Raw genomic sequence first — 16,022 nt, 5'->3', positions numbered from 1 at the left:
GGAAATGAGCAAATGCATAAAAAAACAGCAGCACAACCCGTATGGTACATTCAGAACAACATGAGCAGAATGTTTAGATCGAGAAAATTACAGTGAGAAATACTTCTGCTGTAGATCCTGGTGGAGTTTTTGTGGTGACAGTGCTCAAGAGAGACAAGGCTGAGGTGCCTGTGTGTGCCAGAGCTTCAGGTCACTGGGGGAAATCACAGGTGAAAATTTGAGCATCTCCAGGATTAGCTGGCAAATTGATGTTTTAATGATTTAGCTACCATTTAATTCCCATTTCCTGTAAAAGGGTTTCTTTAACTCTACTCCACAAGGATATTCTGTGATTTTTTTCTACAGTGGGCATTCATTTCTATGAAGTCTCCCTCTCCTTCTTTTGCAAAAAAAAAGAAAAAAAAGAGACAGGAAAAAAAAAAAAAAAGATGAACTGAAATTTCTGAAGTATTCTCATGACATGAATCAGTTTATGTGGTTATCCATCTGCATCTCATGGTGCTATGACCTGGCTAGTCCAAAGCTTACCATATTATTTTTTTGTATTCTTACCACAGGATTTTCTCACTTTTTATGCCAGTCTTTGGTTTAGTAACTTTGGGGAATCTACATTTTCAACTCAGTTACATGAGCTACACAACTAACAATCACCTGTGAAGAAAGGAGTTGGTTGTTGTGTTTTGTTTTGTTTTGTTTTTCCACGAAATATTACCAAGATTGTGGGCTGCAACAAGTGGCTTGAAAAAGCCACAAAACCAGGAGTATTACACAAGTTTATGATAAGAAGAAGTTAGGCAACTAAAGTTACCAGAAGAGGGGAAGCTGAACACTGCTAAGGCATCCCTGTTGTGTAAAATACAGCAGAAACCAGCTTACCCCAGTCTTGTTGCCAGTATATACCACAGACATGTCCAAAACCGACTGAAAACCCTTCCTATACAAAATCAGGTTTAAGCCACTTTAGCTTATTAGTTCTGATAGTTTCACAAGAGTTTAAAAACACACAGACTTTACACATTAATGGAAGAAGCAAAGTTCTCACTGTCCAGTGGTTTAAAAGTGAAGTTAACATTAGCAAAAAAAAAAGTGTCAAGTGTTTTCATTGTGACAGATAAATTACTAAAAAACATTTCAAAGGATGCAGCCTTAAAGCCTGTTTCAACAGCTATTCGGGTCAGTTCCTTTTCTCCCCTAAATTAATGTAAGCAGATGAAAACCAAGCATGAATTCACGTTTTCTTGAAATGCTCATTTTTGTGAGGGAAGCATGGAAACGTGGCCTAATGAATCCTTCCTATAGTATGAGTTAAAGGACACATAAGACAGTTTTAAGATCCTGAGCTAGTGAATTCAGAGGTAATTCTTTATGTTGCTACTGTTTGACTTTTCAAAAATTGTGATCATCCTGTGAATTTAAGAAAATGCCACCACAAATCATCGGGAAGTATAATGGTGTCAAATCTAACACTGCTGGGCATACTTTTTGATTCCCTACTTATGAACCATGTGTCCTTAAAAAGATTTGGGACTCAGTGGAAATAACATAGGAATTATTTTCTTACTTACTAAGAAAGGAATTAAAGCCGATAGCTTTAATATGAGACAACAGGAAGCTTTTCCCTGTGTCCTGGTGGCTTTTTTTAAACTCTTGGTCCTTATCGGGCTCACTTGTCCCATTGGTAATCCCATCAGCCGCATTTCCACTGCCTAGACTTGCAAAGGGACAGCAAGTGCTGCAGATAAAATGACGAAGGTGTAAAAGCTCCTGCTCAGAAGTTAAATGAGAATCAGACGTCGAGACAGTTCAGGCTCAGCCTTTGGCAGGATCATTGCTTTTAATGCAATTTACTAATTAAAAATGAGCACCAGATTACGGAAAGACTGGAATGAAGCGGCTTGCTAAACTAGTCTTTTAGCTCCTTGAACTGCCTGCAGCAGCTCTGGTTTTCATTACATCTAATTCATTTGAATATTGCCTGGCAATTATTAAATAACCTCCTGAAAAGAACAAACGCTGCTTGTGTTTTCAGCAGCAGCTCTCCGCGTCTAGACCGGAGCTGTTCCTCCTACAGATGGCAATCAGCAGCCGGGCTCTGGCAGGTGTATTTTATTCGGCAGATGCACCCTAATCGCATTGTAGCGGATTAGCCGGATTTCTTCCTTTAAATGTACACTGCGGGCTCCGGCTCGCGAGCCAGCCGTGTCTTATCGCCCCCTTCTAATCTGCCAGAGCCTTTTGCCTCTTCCTTTCAGCAGCTATTTCTGTAACGGGTCGGACGGGGAAGAGCGCCGCAATGAACCGTAAGCGGGGAATCCTGCCCGCCTCCTGCTGCCGCCTGACAGCCGCCGGGAAAGACCCAGAACGCAGCGCGGAGGCGGAGGAGGAGGAGGAGGAAGAAGAAGACGAGGAAGAAGAAGACGAGGAGGAGGAGGAGGAGAGCGAGGGCAGCCGCAGGGCGGTGGCAGCAGCCGGGGCTGCGCTGCGAGGCCGGGGAGCGATGGGGGCCGGAGGATGACGAGCGGCGGCGCATCCCGCACCCACCGGCGGGCCCCGGGGCCGGCCGCAGCGGGGAGGCCGCCGGGCTGAGGCGGCGAGCAGGGCGCTAGCCCCCCGAGCCACCCGCCCCGATGGATAAAGCCGGCTCCCTGCACAGCGCCGTGCCCGCCCCGCCGCCCCGGCTCTACCTGCCGCGCAACTTCAGCTGCAGCGCCTGCCTCTATGGCAGCCTGGCCGAGCAGTGCAAGGGCGGCTGCAGCCCCGACGGCGACCCCCCCCCCCCCCTCCTCCTCATCCTCCTCCACCTCCACCTCCCCTTCCTCCACCGCCGCCCGCGGTGCGGGAAGCGGCGGGCGAGAAGCCCCCGGCGGCGCCCCGGGGCCGGGAGCCGTCGGTGCCCGCCGTGCCGCCCAGCCCCACGCAGCGCCGCCGGGCCAAGTCGCTGCCCACGCCCGGCGACCGCAGCCTGCGGCCGGCGCTGCAGCAGAGCCCGGCCCGCCGCAAGACGGTTCGCTTCGCCGACTCGCTCGGCCTGGAGCTCACCTCCGTGCGCCACTTCTGCCAGGCCGACCTGCCGCGGGTGCCGCCGCCGCCGCCCCCCTCTCGCCCCGCCGACCTGCTCAAGACCAGGAAGCCCCCGGCGCTGGGCGAGCTGGAGCCGGTGCTCTTCGGGCCGCCGCCGCCGCTGCTGGAGCCGCTCTTCCCTCCGCAGCCCGGCGCCAGCCCCGGCTTCGCCGAGCGGGTCCGGCAGCACAAGGTGAGGCTGGAGTGGGTGCGGCCGGAGCCGGCGGGGCTGCGCGGCGCCGTGCGCGTCCTCAACCTGGCCTACGAGAAGGCCGTGTCGGTGCGCTACACGCTCAACCGCTGGGCCAGCTGCGCCGAGGTGCCCGCCGCCTACCAGCCCCACGGGCCCCCCGACGGCGGCACCGACCGCTTCGCCTTCCACCTGCCCCTCGGCGCCGCCGTGGCCGCCGACGCCACGCTGGAGTTCGCCGTCCGCTACCGCGTGGCCGGCGCCGAGTACTGGGACAACAACGGCGGCAGCAACTACCGCCTGCGGGGCCGCCCGCCCTCCCCGGCCGCCCTCTGCCCGCCGCAGGACCCCGACAGCACCGCCTGGATCCACTTCATCTGACGGGGACCCCGCTCCCTCCGGCCTCGCCTCACCGGGCGGCCGCGGCGCCCGGGTTCACCTCACAGAGACACCCCAGCACCCTCCGGCCTCACCTCACCTCACCTCACCTCGCCTCACCTCACCCTTCCCGCCGTCCCACCCAGCCCACCCTTCCAGAAGCTTCTTCGTAAGCCACCAGAAGATATTTTTTTCGATTCCGTTTACAGATAAATTGTTTCTCTTTTCTATCATGGTAGCACCACATGGGGATAAGGGTTCAGGCGCCGGTCAGGGCGAAGGCTGGGTGCGAGATGTTCGGTCCCATGGCAGCAGCATGGCCGGCACACTGCCGGGTTTTGCACCTCGAGCTCCTGACCAAAGCTGCTGCATGGTGAGGGGCCGGAATGAGGGGAGGGAGGCCATCAATATTTGTGGGACTTATCAGTGAAAATCAGGATCCACAGGTGCAAACAAATCTTCGTGGGTGCTGTGCCCACAGCACTGGGTTCTGGAAACACCGGCAGCGCTGCCCTGGGCACCCATCCTCTTTCCTCAGCCGCTGAGGTGCTGCATCCCTTCCCAGAGCCCCCCAGACCCCAGTGTCCACGTGGACGCGGTCACTCGTGTTAATTGTTAATTGCAGGGGACAGATGGTGGTGTTGAACCCCAAAGCAGATGCCCCCAGGTATGGCTGTATTTCTCATGCTGAAAAAACGGCTGATGGGTTTGTAGCAAAGATTCAAGTTTTAAAATTTTGAACCCTGTTTCATACATTCATGCATATTTAGAAAAAGGCTAAGAGAAATAGTGTCACGTATTAATGGAAATACAGCCTACTAACAGGTTTTATAAAGCAAGCATTTTGTGTTAAAATCCACATGATACCTTGTAAAGGTCTGTCATGGTGGTTTCAGTAGGATTGTTCCCATAAAGCTGCTCGTGGCCAGGTTGGCAGGGTAGTCCTGAAGTTGCACCAAAGAATTAGAGGTGACAGGAACTGAATCCATAATTGTGGTTTGCATCCCAAAACATTTCCAGTTTTATTTCTGTTAACAGGCTAATTGGAGTTGTTACGCTAAGGTATCAGGGCAGGAGCTTGCCTTTTGCAAAACAAAACGTCCTAGATTTTTCAGAATAATTCCGGAAAGTGGCAGATTTCACAAAGCTAGCTATGTTTAGTCAGTCAGATTGAGGAAAAGTAGTATCTTTGCATAGAAGTAGAGAGGTATCAAAAAAAAACATTGAAATTGCAGAGTATGTTGACTTCTGCCTTCAAAGATCTATTTTGGATGTTAGTAGCAGGGAACAGCATTTTCCTTTTTTAACTTTCTTTTTCAGGAGTTTGGCTGAATACAGGTTGTGCTGGTGCCAAATCTGGGTGCTGGCTTTCCAGGATTTAGGCACGTTTGTGTTTGCAGGTGAGGGACTTCTACAAAGATGACTTCTGAGAGTGGCAGAACGAACGCTGGTATCATCTTCCTGTTATGAAGGGTTGTAGGATCAGGCCTTCAACATTTTGGACCTTTTGTAGATTGTTTAGGAATGAAATGTAATTCTGTATTCTTCGTGTTCCTCGTGAGGGTTAAGTATCCCAAACAGCTTGATTAATGCCAGGTTCTTATGGAACCTTTCAACTTCAGTGGAAATTGAGGGCACTTTTGTCTCCTGAGGGTCTGGTTGAGTCAGAATAATTAAACCTGTGAATTCTGGATAAAATGGTCTGGCAAGTTGATGGGAAAAGATAATTTCATTTTATTTCTCTCTACTGCTTTTTCTGCTTTAATAGAAATCATACCAACTGTAACCTTCCTGTAGTATTGGTTGCTTCGTTTTAATTCCCCAACAAGTTTTCTCATCAATGTGATCTTTATAGAAATAGAATATAAAAGAAACATACTGTCAGCACCTGCTGAGTATTTCACATTTTAGAATATTAAGGCCCTGATCTTATATTGAAGTAACCCTATGTATCGCTAGCACACATCTATAAAGATAGAACTGCAGAACTCGGGTCCTAAACTGTTCATGATTAAAGCAAATTAAGTAGCATGTTTGATAAAGAAAGCCCAAGTGTCTTCTAGTTAAACCTAGTTTGTTATGAGAGCCTTAATACTGGAGAGAAGGAAGAGAACTTGTCTCCATTTGAAAGCACTTTGAAATACGGTGGAAATGCAGCCAAACTTCTTCTTACGTACGTGTTACAGCTTTCCAAAACATCTTTTTGCTTGGCCTGAACGCCAAACGTTCATAAACTTTGTTTATGAACGTTTAACCCCTCAGTCCAATATACATCTGAATATGAAACCTTTTGAAGATGTGGCACACCGGAAGAATGTTTCGGAAAGCAGACTCCTGAGCTTTTGAGCAGTTAAGCCAATGTTTAGTTCAACACTCGATTTCGTGGGTAAATTTATGGGCTTGAGCTTGATCACAGATTATCAGCGATATACGTTCAACTCCAGTAGAAGACTTAGTCTTCTGGAGCACTTAAAAACACCTACATTGAAAGCCTTGAAAGGTGAGATTGGCCCGGCCAGCTTTGACTGGAGAATGCTACTGATGATGTCTGTGGAAGAAGTGTGAGTTATTTTAACAGAAACCTATCAGTGATATGTGCTGAAGCTGCACTGCTTTGATTACACGGTTTCACTTCTATCACATTAATTTCTTCTCAAGATTTCCAAAAACATGTCTAGGTGCACTGACTGCGAGTACTTGTTCCACTGGCAGCATCCATGTATGGTTTCCAGTCCTTTAGTTTTCACTCTGATGCTATTTAGGTGGGGTTTGCTAGAAGCATTGTGATAAATGGAAATGAAATAAAATTAAAATCCCAAATAGAATTTACAATCTACATAAGTGATAACTTTGAGGAGAAAAACCTGTGCTGAACAGGGTCCTTCTCAAGTTGGCAGGACATCAGTCATTTTAATGGAAGGAGGAGCAAGACAATTTTTTTTTAAACACATTTCTAAAGAACATCGTTCCACGAAGTTAACTTTAAAAGGCAAAGTAAAATATTTGAATTATGTTTCAGGATACAATTTTTTCAAGCCAATCTTTTTTTTCTGGAAAAAATGACAGCTCAGTTGTTTCTATTTGCATGGAGAAAGCCCATGCAACCTTCCTTTCCAAGTGATGCTAGAAGGTGTAGGCAAGGCAATAACCCTTAGGCAGCGTACTTCACTTTTAAGTGAATTATTCATAATCACATTCATTATGTCTTTGGAGGTGTAAAAACCTGTCTTGTCATTTATTGTGCAGAGTCATAGCTTTATGAAACGTGCCATCTTATGTTATGTGCAGCAGTGATACTTCCTGCAGTAAGTCAAATCGTACTGTGTGTCTGCTACACATTCATGTTGGCTGTTGCACATTTAAGCTGATAGAGTTTTTGCATGTGATTCCATGCCTCTTAGGGCAATATTTGTGAAATCTACCCTAAACAACAGAAGTCCTAGCAGGGATCAAAACAGTTAAGTGACTGTAAACTGAATTTCAGCTAGCTAACCACATTACTATTCACTAGCCTAAAAATAATTGAAATGTTATACTCATTTCCAATAAATGTACATTACTTCAGGTTAATTAATTATTTTCTCCTTTTACCATTTGCAAATAACTTTTTGTTGTGAATGTGTGTGCCTCGGTATCATGTTAAATAGCAGAGCAAGTGCACACTTTTTGTTACTGCAGCATGTGTGAGGGGAAGATGCATCACTTGAACGAACAGCTGTCTGTTCATGCACGTGTGTGATCTCTACAGATACATGAAATGTTTTTCTGAAGCGCCAACAGGCAAACCATCTGCTAATTCTATATTTTAAACATAAAGTAACCGACGGAAATACTCAGAATCTGCTTTTTAGCATATTATTAAATATATATTGAAATCTTTATGTGCCTTTCAACATTTCCTAGGAAGAAATCTCATTTGTTCCTTCACGCTCCCACCAAAAGTCCGGCAATGGCTTTCTCATTAAAATGAAATTTATACTAAAAACCTAATAATCAGTTCTGATACCTGACACTCTTTCAACTGTGCCAGAAATCCTGCACCTCTAACAGCCAGAAGAATTTGATCATATTTTCCCATACTACAGTGAAAGGAGTTACTGTCAGAACCGCGTCTTCCTGGTACACCTCTGAAATTATTTAGCTAGGTAAAAAAAACTGTGACTATAGTTAATATAACAGAATATATTTATTGTATATATTCACCACTTACACAGATACTCTAAATATATATTCTATCTGAAACCAGAAGTTCTAGTTTTTTATTAAATTTATTTGTGTAGACATGATCGTCTTTACAGCTTTACTGTTATTTACCTGATGCTGCATAATGCATATAGCTGAAACTTATAGATGGACTCAATCTCGCTGCACAGTTTGTATCATGGGATTAAAGTGTTCACTATAGAGAATATCTACAGAGAATGACATCTACCTTCCAATTATATACTGCATGGCCTTTTGGCAAGTCATCTGTAATTCTGTTTCCTGTATGCACTTCATGTGTACATGTTCTGAATATACGGAAGGATTACCTACTGAAATTAAAAACTTTTTCAACACTGAAATTAACATTTTACGAGCATATGTAGTTTAACATAGGAAGTAAACTTAGTCAATTTTGCTGTAAAGTGGAAAAAAAAAAAGCCTTATGTAGAGCGGATCAGGATTTCTTAATGAAAGATGGTGACATTTTTCAAAATGGACCGTGTTCAGGGAAACGTATGTGTTTCAATAGGAAGGATTTCTCAGGTTCAGCTTATATGAGAGGATTGTCCTAAAATAGGTAGGTGGTAAGAGTACTTCTTTAATCAGTGTATGGACTTGAATGTAGGTCTTCCATAATCAAAGTGAATTAAACTACTGGTTATTCCTGAGGTTCTACTCTGTCTGTATCCAGCTTTTGAATACTGCTTTTAAATTATTTTACAGAGAGGTTTTTTAACCCAGGAGTTTCCTATCTTGTGTGGATATTCTCTTCATTCAGTTACTGAGTTTTGTTTGAGCTTTCTGTTTTTGAGAAAGGTCTGATTGTATTGTTACGCAACATTAGACAATAATTTTACATTTTACATTTCATTTTTAGGGGGAGGTAAGCAAACAGCTTTCCTTTCGGTTTTGTTTGTTTTTGTTTTTAATATTAAACAATAGCATGCAGAATAAAACTGTGCTTGAAATAACATATGCACTAGTAATTCCAAAGAATATAGCCAAGAAAAATGTCAAATGTGAGATGTGCTTTTTAAAAACTTATGTCCATTGATTTAAGTAAGGCAGGAAAAAAAGTCCTAGTCTCCCGTGCGAGTGTATTTATACCAGGGATTTCTTTCTATGCAATATTATGGTGCACCTGTTTTTTTTAGGGATTGACTTGATTGCTGTGGTTGCTGTATCATTGTGTTGTGTGTAGAATATTCTGTTAAAGTGTCATTAAGGAAACTATGTCTTAAATGGTGTTATATTTTTAGGCTCTTTTTTGTGCAATCTGACTTCACTAAATCATAAGCATTCTCTGAGTAACAGTAGCAAGACAATATTTCATACAATTATGCAAGTCTCGTGCGTTATACTTTTCTCTAGTCACCTTCCAGGAGAAAACACTGTGTTAGTGTTGTGAGTTTTAAAATTTTATATTCCTGTATCTTAGAAATAAACCAAATTGTATTATACTTTTAAACTCAGAAAGCTAATATATATATGTTTTTAAAGTTGATCAGGACTGGGATCCATGTTGCAGTGCAGGAAAGCTAACTGCTGTGACAAAAAAATTAAGGATCTTGAAGAGGTTTAAACAAACCTAACTCCTCCCACACAGTGGTAAATTATTTCTCTTGGTAATGGAGATGCTGTCTGTTCAAGAGTGGGCTCCTTAAGCGCAAGCTTTTGTTGTTGTTTCTTCAATTTACCTTGACTTTGTTGGAAAAAAAAAATAAGAATTTGTTTCTTAACTGTAAACTTTACGAGTAAGTTACTTTTGGTTGCAGTTTCTTCTGCAATGTTTGTATTTCACTAAGTAATGTTTGTTTCTAATATTTGTAACAATACTGTGATATCACCAAAAGTTCAAAATTGACGTTTTCTAATAATGCCTTGTAACTTACCTAGCCTTACAGTATTTCGGATTATTTTCCACCAAAACTGCATTTAGTCACTGGTTGTCACAATTATGAAAAAATATATATTTATAAACCTGTAGCTTCTTGCTGTCATTAAAGATTAATGATACAAATTGTGAGCATATATAAACCTCTTTTTTAACCGACAAACTGTTATGTTCTGATTCATCCATAGTGCACAGAGGAATGCTTTGGGTGATGTGCCTGCACATCCAATGACAAATATTCAGCATTTCAGGCCAGTTTTCAAGCCTGCATGTCTTCAAGCAGTCTCTGTTGAGAATATCTCTATGGAAGTTGCTGTATGCTGAGTTGGGTTGGAAGTCTGGTCTCCTAAAGTACAATCAGCTCTCAGAAAGATAAGATGGGATTAATCAGTTGGCATAAACGTCGGTAGCTATCTTTATAGTCTGATGTCTCGGCACAGTTTCAAAGATAGCCAGTGTAGCAGTCTGTAGTTCAGATGGGGATGCCTGTACTTCAGTTGCTTGTGGCTTTAATCCTTCCCAGTTCTGCATTGCCATGCTCACCAGCAACAATTGGACCAGTCTGTGCAATTCAGCATTCAGCTGCCAAAAGCCTGTGCTAGGTAGTAGGTAGTGCAGAAACAGCAGTATTCAGATGAGGAGAGAGTGGCTCCCACAGAGGGAAGGTATGAGATATATTAATAGAATTGTGATTTATTTTTTTAAATAACAGTTTTGATTTTCCACTGCTGAAGGACCACTTGTTCTAGGAGGAAGGTTTCTAGGCCCCATATATGCTGAGTACTAGCTGTAATAGAGCTGTTTCTTTAATGGGCACATACTTTTTCGTTCAGTGGTGATGCAGAGTTGAGACTATCCAGGTATGAGCTAAATGAATCTCGAGGACTCATCCAAATTTGTCCTTCAGTTACCTCTTTAAACATATGGAAAACATGGGAAGTAGACAAATCCTTCCAAGGTTTTGAACATCTGAATTCTCTTTGTTGGCTAACGTATTTACCAGGCAAACTGGTTGAAGAAATGCCTCTCAGGCTAATAGAAAGTTGACAAAAATGTTTCAGTTGTAGCTGAGCTGATTTCACTTACCAGCTGTGGCACAACTGGGGGAGGTCAGAACAGGCAGGAGCTGCCAACAAGACTTAATTCTCTGTCATTTTCTCTTGATCCAGACCCCTGCAATGAGGAAGGGAGGGGGTGATGGCTGAAGAACAGAAGTACAGATGCAGACTCATCCTCCTATCTTGTGGATTGACTTTCATGGTTAGAGAAAGGTAGAAGTACTGCACCTCCATTAAAATACATCTCTGAGCAAAACACATTCAATAGCATAAATAATTAATCAGTATAAACAAATGACAAATAAAACAGCCTAATAGCAGAGGATGTACGACACTTGTACTGCATTAAAATAGATCAGGTCTGATGTGTTTGAATTATGCTTTGTCAGGAAGAGAGGGGTATCAATATTGTAAGGGTAACTATCCAATACAGACAGCACAGACTATGTTCCTTTGCCAAGGGCTGTCCTTCTAGGACTGTGTCTCAAACAGTTAGGGGAAAGTGAAGAATTACACTGAGGATGCTCCTAGGCTGCTCTCATGGTTTGTCTCAGGCTCATGCCAACTAGAGCATATCTTGCTAGTAATTTACACTAATTGGCACTGCCTGCTCAATATTCTTTCCATGTTGCCTTACATCCATAAGGTCAAATTCCCCAGGAATGGCTTTCCCAAAGGTGTTCAGTTTTCCATCAGCCCAGTTTCTTTTCACCACATAAAACCACGTCTCTTCTCTGTACAAGGGGCATGTATTATGTATTATGTAGGTGAATTTTGCATTCTCTCTAAGACTGATACAGCTTCATTAATGTTAAAAGCTGTTTTGCCTGTGGCGTTGATGGAAGAACATTGTTCTTTGCCAAAGCTACCAGTCAGACTTTGCTAGGTTATTTGAAAGGCTCCCAATGACTTAGTGGATGGCATCATACTTAGAACTCAGTAACATTTTAGACTGTGCACATACAGCCTTCTCCCTGGCCAAATGCCTCATCTTAACAGCCTGATGAGATGCTGCTGGAATGAGGAACTGTGGGAGACGGAAGGTGGTAAGATGAGGGATACGATATAATGGGGTCCGAGTGAATTCTTGTTATGTACAGTTCTGTGAGGAGTGGTTTATGAAGATTTTCGATATTAGTATTCTTTCTGATCACGAAGTTGACCTAGGGAATTAAATGGCACTAAAGCTGAGTCACTGCTGTCTCTCAGACAAGCAGCTGAGCTAGAAAAACAGGCTGACCTCACTTCCATGTCCTTACCTTTCCACGGTACCATCTCTAACATTTTGAGTGCCACCGTGTGGTGAAATTGTACAATTACTTCTTTTTTTAACTTCAAATGATGTAAATCTGCACCTCATCGTTTGACAGCCTGGAACGTTCTGCCCACTGGTGAACTTTTGTTATTAGTGAATTAGGCACTATTCTTTTTCCTTCTCTTTTCCAAAATAAGCCGTGCATGTGGTGAAACTTCCGTTGTCCCTTGCTGTGTGATGTCTCCCAGCACCACAACAGAAAAACCTCACACTCAGTTGAAGACCTGAGTGTCATTCTGGATTGATTTATTGGTGCAGCTCTGTTTGTTCATATGACCAGTGTGACAAGAAGATAGATGGTATGTCCTTTAAATGTCCACTTGGCATATTAAAATTCTGTGATGGGAGCCATTACCTACAGCACACAAATTCCCAATCTGTCAGTACAAAGAAAAAGCAAAGAGGTACCTGTCCGCTCCCTGGAGACACCAGTTAAAGGGAGCATTAGAAACAGATCTGCCACACTCCTAATCTAATCATCAGGGCTGCTTAGGTAATTGTCTTACAGCTAATTTAATGACAGTGAAGTTGACATTGTCCTTATTTTATGTTCATGACAGTCTCCTGGCGAATTAGAATAATATTTTCATAGAAACATATTTCCAATGCTTACTGTGCTAGATATGATACTAACTTATTTGATGTAACATCTTTATTACTAAAATTAGCTGATGGCTCACTAGCTGTGTACAATGGTAGTTTGATACATCTGTGTAATGTTGCCTGAATTCATGATGTACAACCTACACAGCCATAGCAGTAGTGGGATGGCACCACTTCAAAACACCAAGTGTTATGATTAATGTGGTTTTGTTCTTTCAGCTTGATACCATTGATTCGCTTTTCCCCTCTGATCAGAATAACAATTACATGATTTGCATTTACATTCACGATAGGTCATGATTCACTGGGAGAGGCAACAATTCGCAGTTCCAAAAAGGCAAAGTTTTAGGTAAGCAGTCTTTTTAGGACTGCTGTTGATAAAAATCTTCAAAACTAACCATGGATTTAATAAAAGCTTGTATTATTCAGTTAGATAATCTGAGAGATAAAGGGGTTGGTGTCTGTGAAACAGAAATGACGTGCTGGCAAGAGGAAAAGTGTTGATATTATTAACCTTGATGTTATACAGAGTCAAGATTATTGATTGTGGGAGAAGTATGGAAATTATGATTACCCTAGAAGTAATCTCTCTACCGAGTTGTAGTGGGTTTACGTGGCAAGGTTTTGGTAGCAGGGAGCCATAGGGGTGGTTTCTGTGAGAAAGATCTAGAAGCTGCCCCATGTTTGGGAAGGGCCCCATTGTTTTCCAGATCTGAGCCAATAAGCGATGTTGTTTTTCGCCTCTGTGAGAGCATATTTAAGACAGGGAAAAAATGCTGCGCCACACAGCAGCTGGGAGAGTGAGAGGAGTGAGGAACAGCCTTGCGCCAAGGTCAGTGTAGAAGGAGGGGGAGAGGTGCTCCAGGCGCCGGAGCAGAAGTCCCCTGCGGCCTGTGGTGAGGACCATGGTGAAGCAGGATGTCCCCCTGCAGCCCATGGAGTACCACGGTGGAGCAGGGTTCCACGCTGCAGCCCGTGGAGGAGACCACGGTGGAGCAGGTGGCCCTGTACCGACGGAGGCTGCCGCCTGTGGAAGACCCCTGCCGGAGCAGATTCTGGGCCGGACCTGTAGCCCGTGGAGAGGAGCCCACGCAGGAGCAGGTGATCTGGCAGGAGCTGCTGCCCGTAGGGGAGCCAGGTTGGAGCAGTTTTCTCCTGAGGGATGGACCCCGTGGTACGGACCCATATCTGGAGCAGTTCTGGAAGAGCTGCTGCCTGTGGGAAGCCCACGCCGGATCAGTTCATCAAGGACTGCATCCCGTGGGTGGGACCCCACAGCACAGGGGACGAGAGTGACCGAGAAGGAGCGGCAGAGAAGAAGTGCTGTAGACTGACCATAACCCCCATTCCCCGTTCCCCTGCGCCGCTCGGGGGGAGGAGGTGGAAGAGGGTGGATGGGGGGAAGGTGCTTTTGTTTTTTTTTCCTTTGTTTTCTCACTTCTCTTGCTTGTTAGTTGTAGGCAATAAATCTTACTATCTCCTTATGCCGAGTCTGTTTTGCCCGTTACAATAATTATTGCGTGATTTTTCTCGTCCTTATCTCAATCCTTGAGCCCTTTTCACATATTTTCTCCCCATTCCTCTTTGAGGAGGGGGAGTGAGAGAGCGGCTGTGGTGGAGCTCGGCTGCCCACTCGAGCGGAACCACGACAGTCTTTTTTGGCGCCCAACGTGGGGCCCGAGGAATTTGAGATAAGGATGATAGTTAGTAGAAGTAACGGGCAAAAATATGTGCAGGATGATTGTTAGGAATGTACAAGTTGTGAAGAATTTAAGAAAGCAGTAACTGTGATATGTTAGTGTGGTGAAGGGACGAGGGGTGGTGTGTGTGTAAAATGTCCACCTTGTCGGTGCTGTGATGATGTTATGTTTATTTTGGTGTGGTGAATTCTTTTTCGTTTTGATTTAAGTGAATTTTGTGAAGGTTGTTGTGATAATTGTAAAGTAAGAGCATGTTGTGAGTAGTCTTAAATATGCTTTTAACAGAGGCGAGGGGTGGAATGTAGTGGGTTTACGTGGCAAGGTTTTGGTAGCAGGGAGCCATAGGGGTGGTTTCTGTGAGAAAGATCTAGAAGCTGCCCCATGTTTGGGAAGGGCCCCATTGTTTTCCAGATCCGAGCCAATAAGCGATGTTGTTTTGCGCCTCTGTGAGAGCATATTTAAGACAGGGAAAAAACGCTGCGCCACACAGCAGCCGGGAGAGTGAGAGGAGCGAGGAACAGCCTTGCGCCAAGGTCAGTGTAGAAGGAGGGGGAGAGGTGCTCCAGGCGCCGGAGCAGAAGTCCCCTGCGGCCTGTGGTGAGGACCATGGTGAAGCAGGATGTCCCCCTGCAGCCCATGGAGTACCACGGTGGAGCAGGTGGCCCTGCACCGATGGAGGCTGCCGCCTGTGGAAGACCCCTGCCGGAGCAGATTCTGGGCCGGACCTGTAGCCCGTGGAGAGGAGCCCACGCAGGAGCAGGTGATCTGGCAGGAGCTGCTGCCCGTAGGGGAGCCAGGTTGGAGCAGTTTTCTCCTGAGGGATGGACCCCGTGGTACGGACCCATATCTGGAGCAGTTCTGGAAGAGCTGCTGCCTGTGGGAAGCCCACACCGGATCAGTTCATCAAGGACTGCATCCCGTGGGTGGGACCCCACAGCACAGGGGACGAGAGTGACCGAGAAGGAGCGGCAGAGAAGAAGTGCTGTAGACTGACCATAACCCCCATTCCCCGTTCCCCTGCGCCGCTCGGGGGGAGGAGGTGGAAGAGGGTGGATGGGGGGAAGGTGCTTTTGTTTTTTTTTCCTTTGTTTTCTCACTTCTCTTGCTTGTTAGTTGTAGGCAATAAATCTTACTATCTCCTTATGCCGAGTCTGTTTTGCCCGTTACAATAATTATTGCGTGATTTTTCTCGTCCTTATCTCAATCCTTGAGCCCTTTTCACATATTTTCTCCCCATTCCTCTTTGAGGAGGGGGAGTGAGAGAGCGGCTGTGGTGGAGCTCGGCTGCCCACTCGAGCGGAACCACGACACGAGTCTGTAACGTTTAGCATCCAGTCATTATTAGCATTATGTCCTCAAGCTCAGGATCAAGATTTAAGAGGGCACAGATGAAGTGGTTATTTTGTAAAAAAAAAAAAAAAAAAAAAAATCATCTCCTTTATTCATTTTACATAGGAACACATTGGTAAGCATGTTTATTTTTTTCCCAGTTTATACAGCATTTAGAATTGTGTCATAGTTCAAAACTAAAACACTCGTTTTCCTTCATTTTATTTTGATGAAAGGCATTCATTACAGGTTGAGGTTGCAAACTCGCATTTATGGCATTGCAGTCTGG

The 16,022-nt window shown here is 44.5% G+C and overlaps 1 protein-coding gene across 1 annotated transcript; it reads left to right on the top strand.

Moving 5' to 3' along the window:
- Positions 1–2,436: 2,436 nt before the first annotated feature.
- On the top strand, positions 2,437–9,826 carry LOC311214367 (protein phosphatase 1 regulatory subunit 3E-like). Its single transcript, XM_084294907.1, is given in 2 exon segments — positions 2,437–2,775; positions 2,778–9,826. Coding segments are annotated over 2 exon segments (1,002 nt in total). The 5' UTR covers positions 2,437–2,627; the 3' UTR covers positions 3,632–9,826.
- Positions 9,827–16,022: the final 6,196 nt, after the last annotated feature.

Source organism: Netta rufina (genome assembly GCF_964035555.1).
Source record: "Netta rufina genome assembly, chromosome: 13".
NCBI classification, from domain to species: domain Eukaryota; kingdom Metazoa; phylum Chordata; class Aves; order Anseriformes; family Anatidae; genus Netta; species Netta rufina.
Note: the sequence above shows the minus strand (reverse complement) of the source record. Positions and strands in the feature narration are given on the sequence as shown.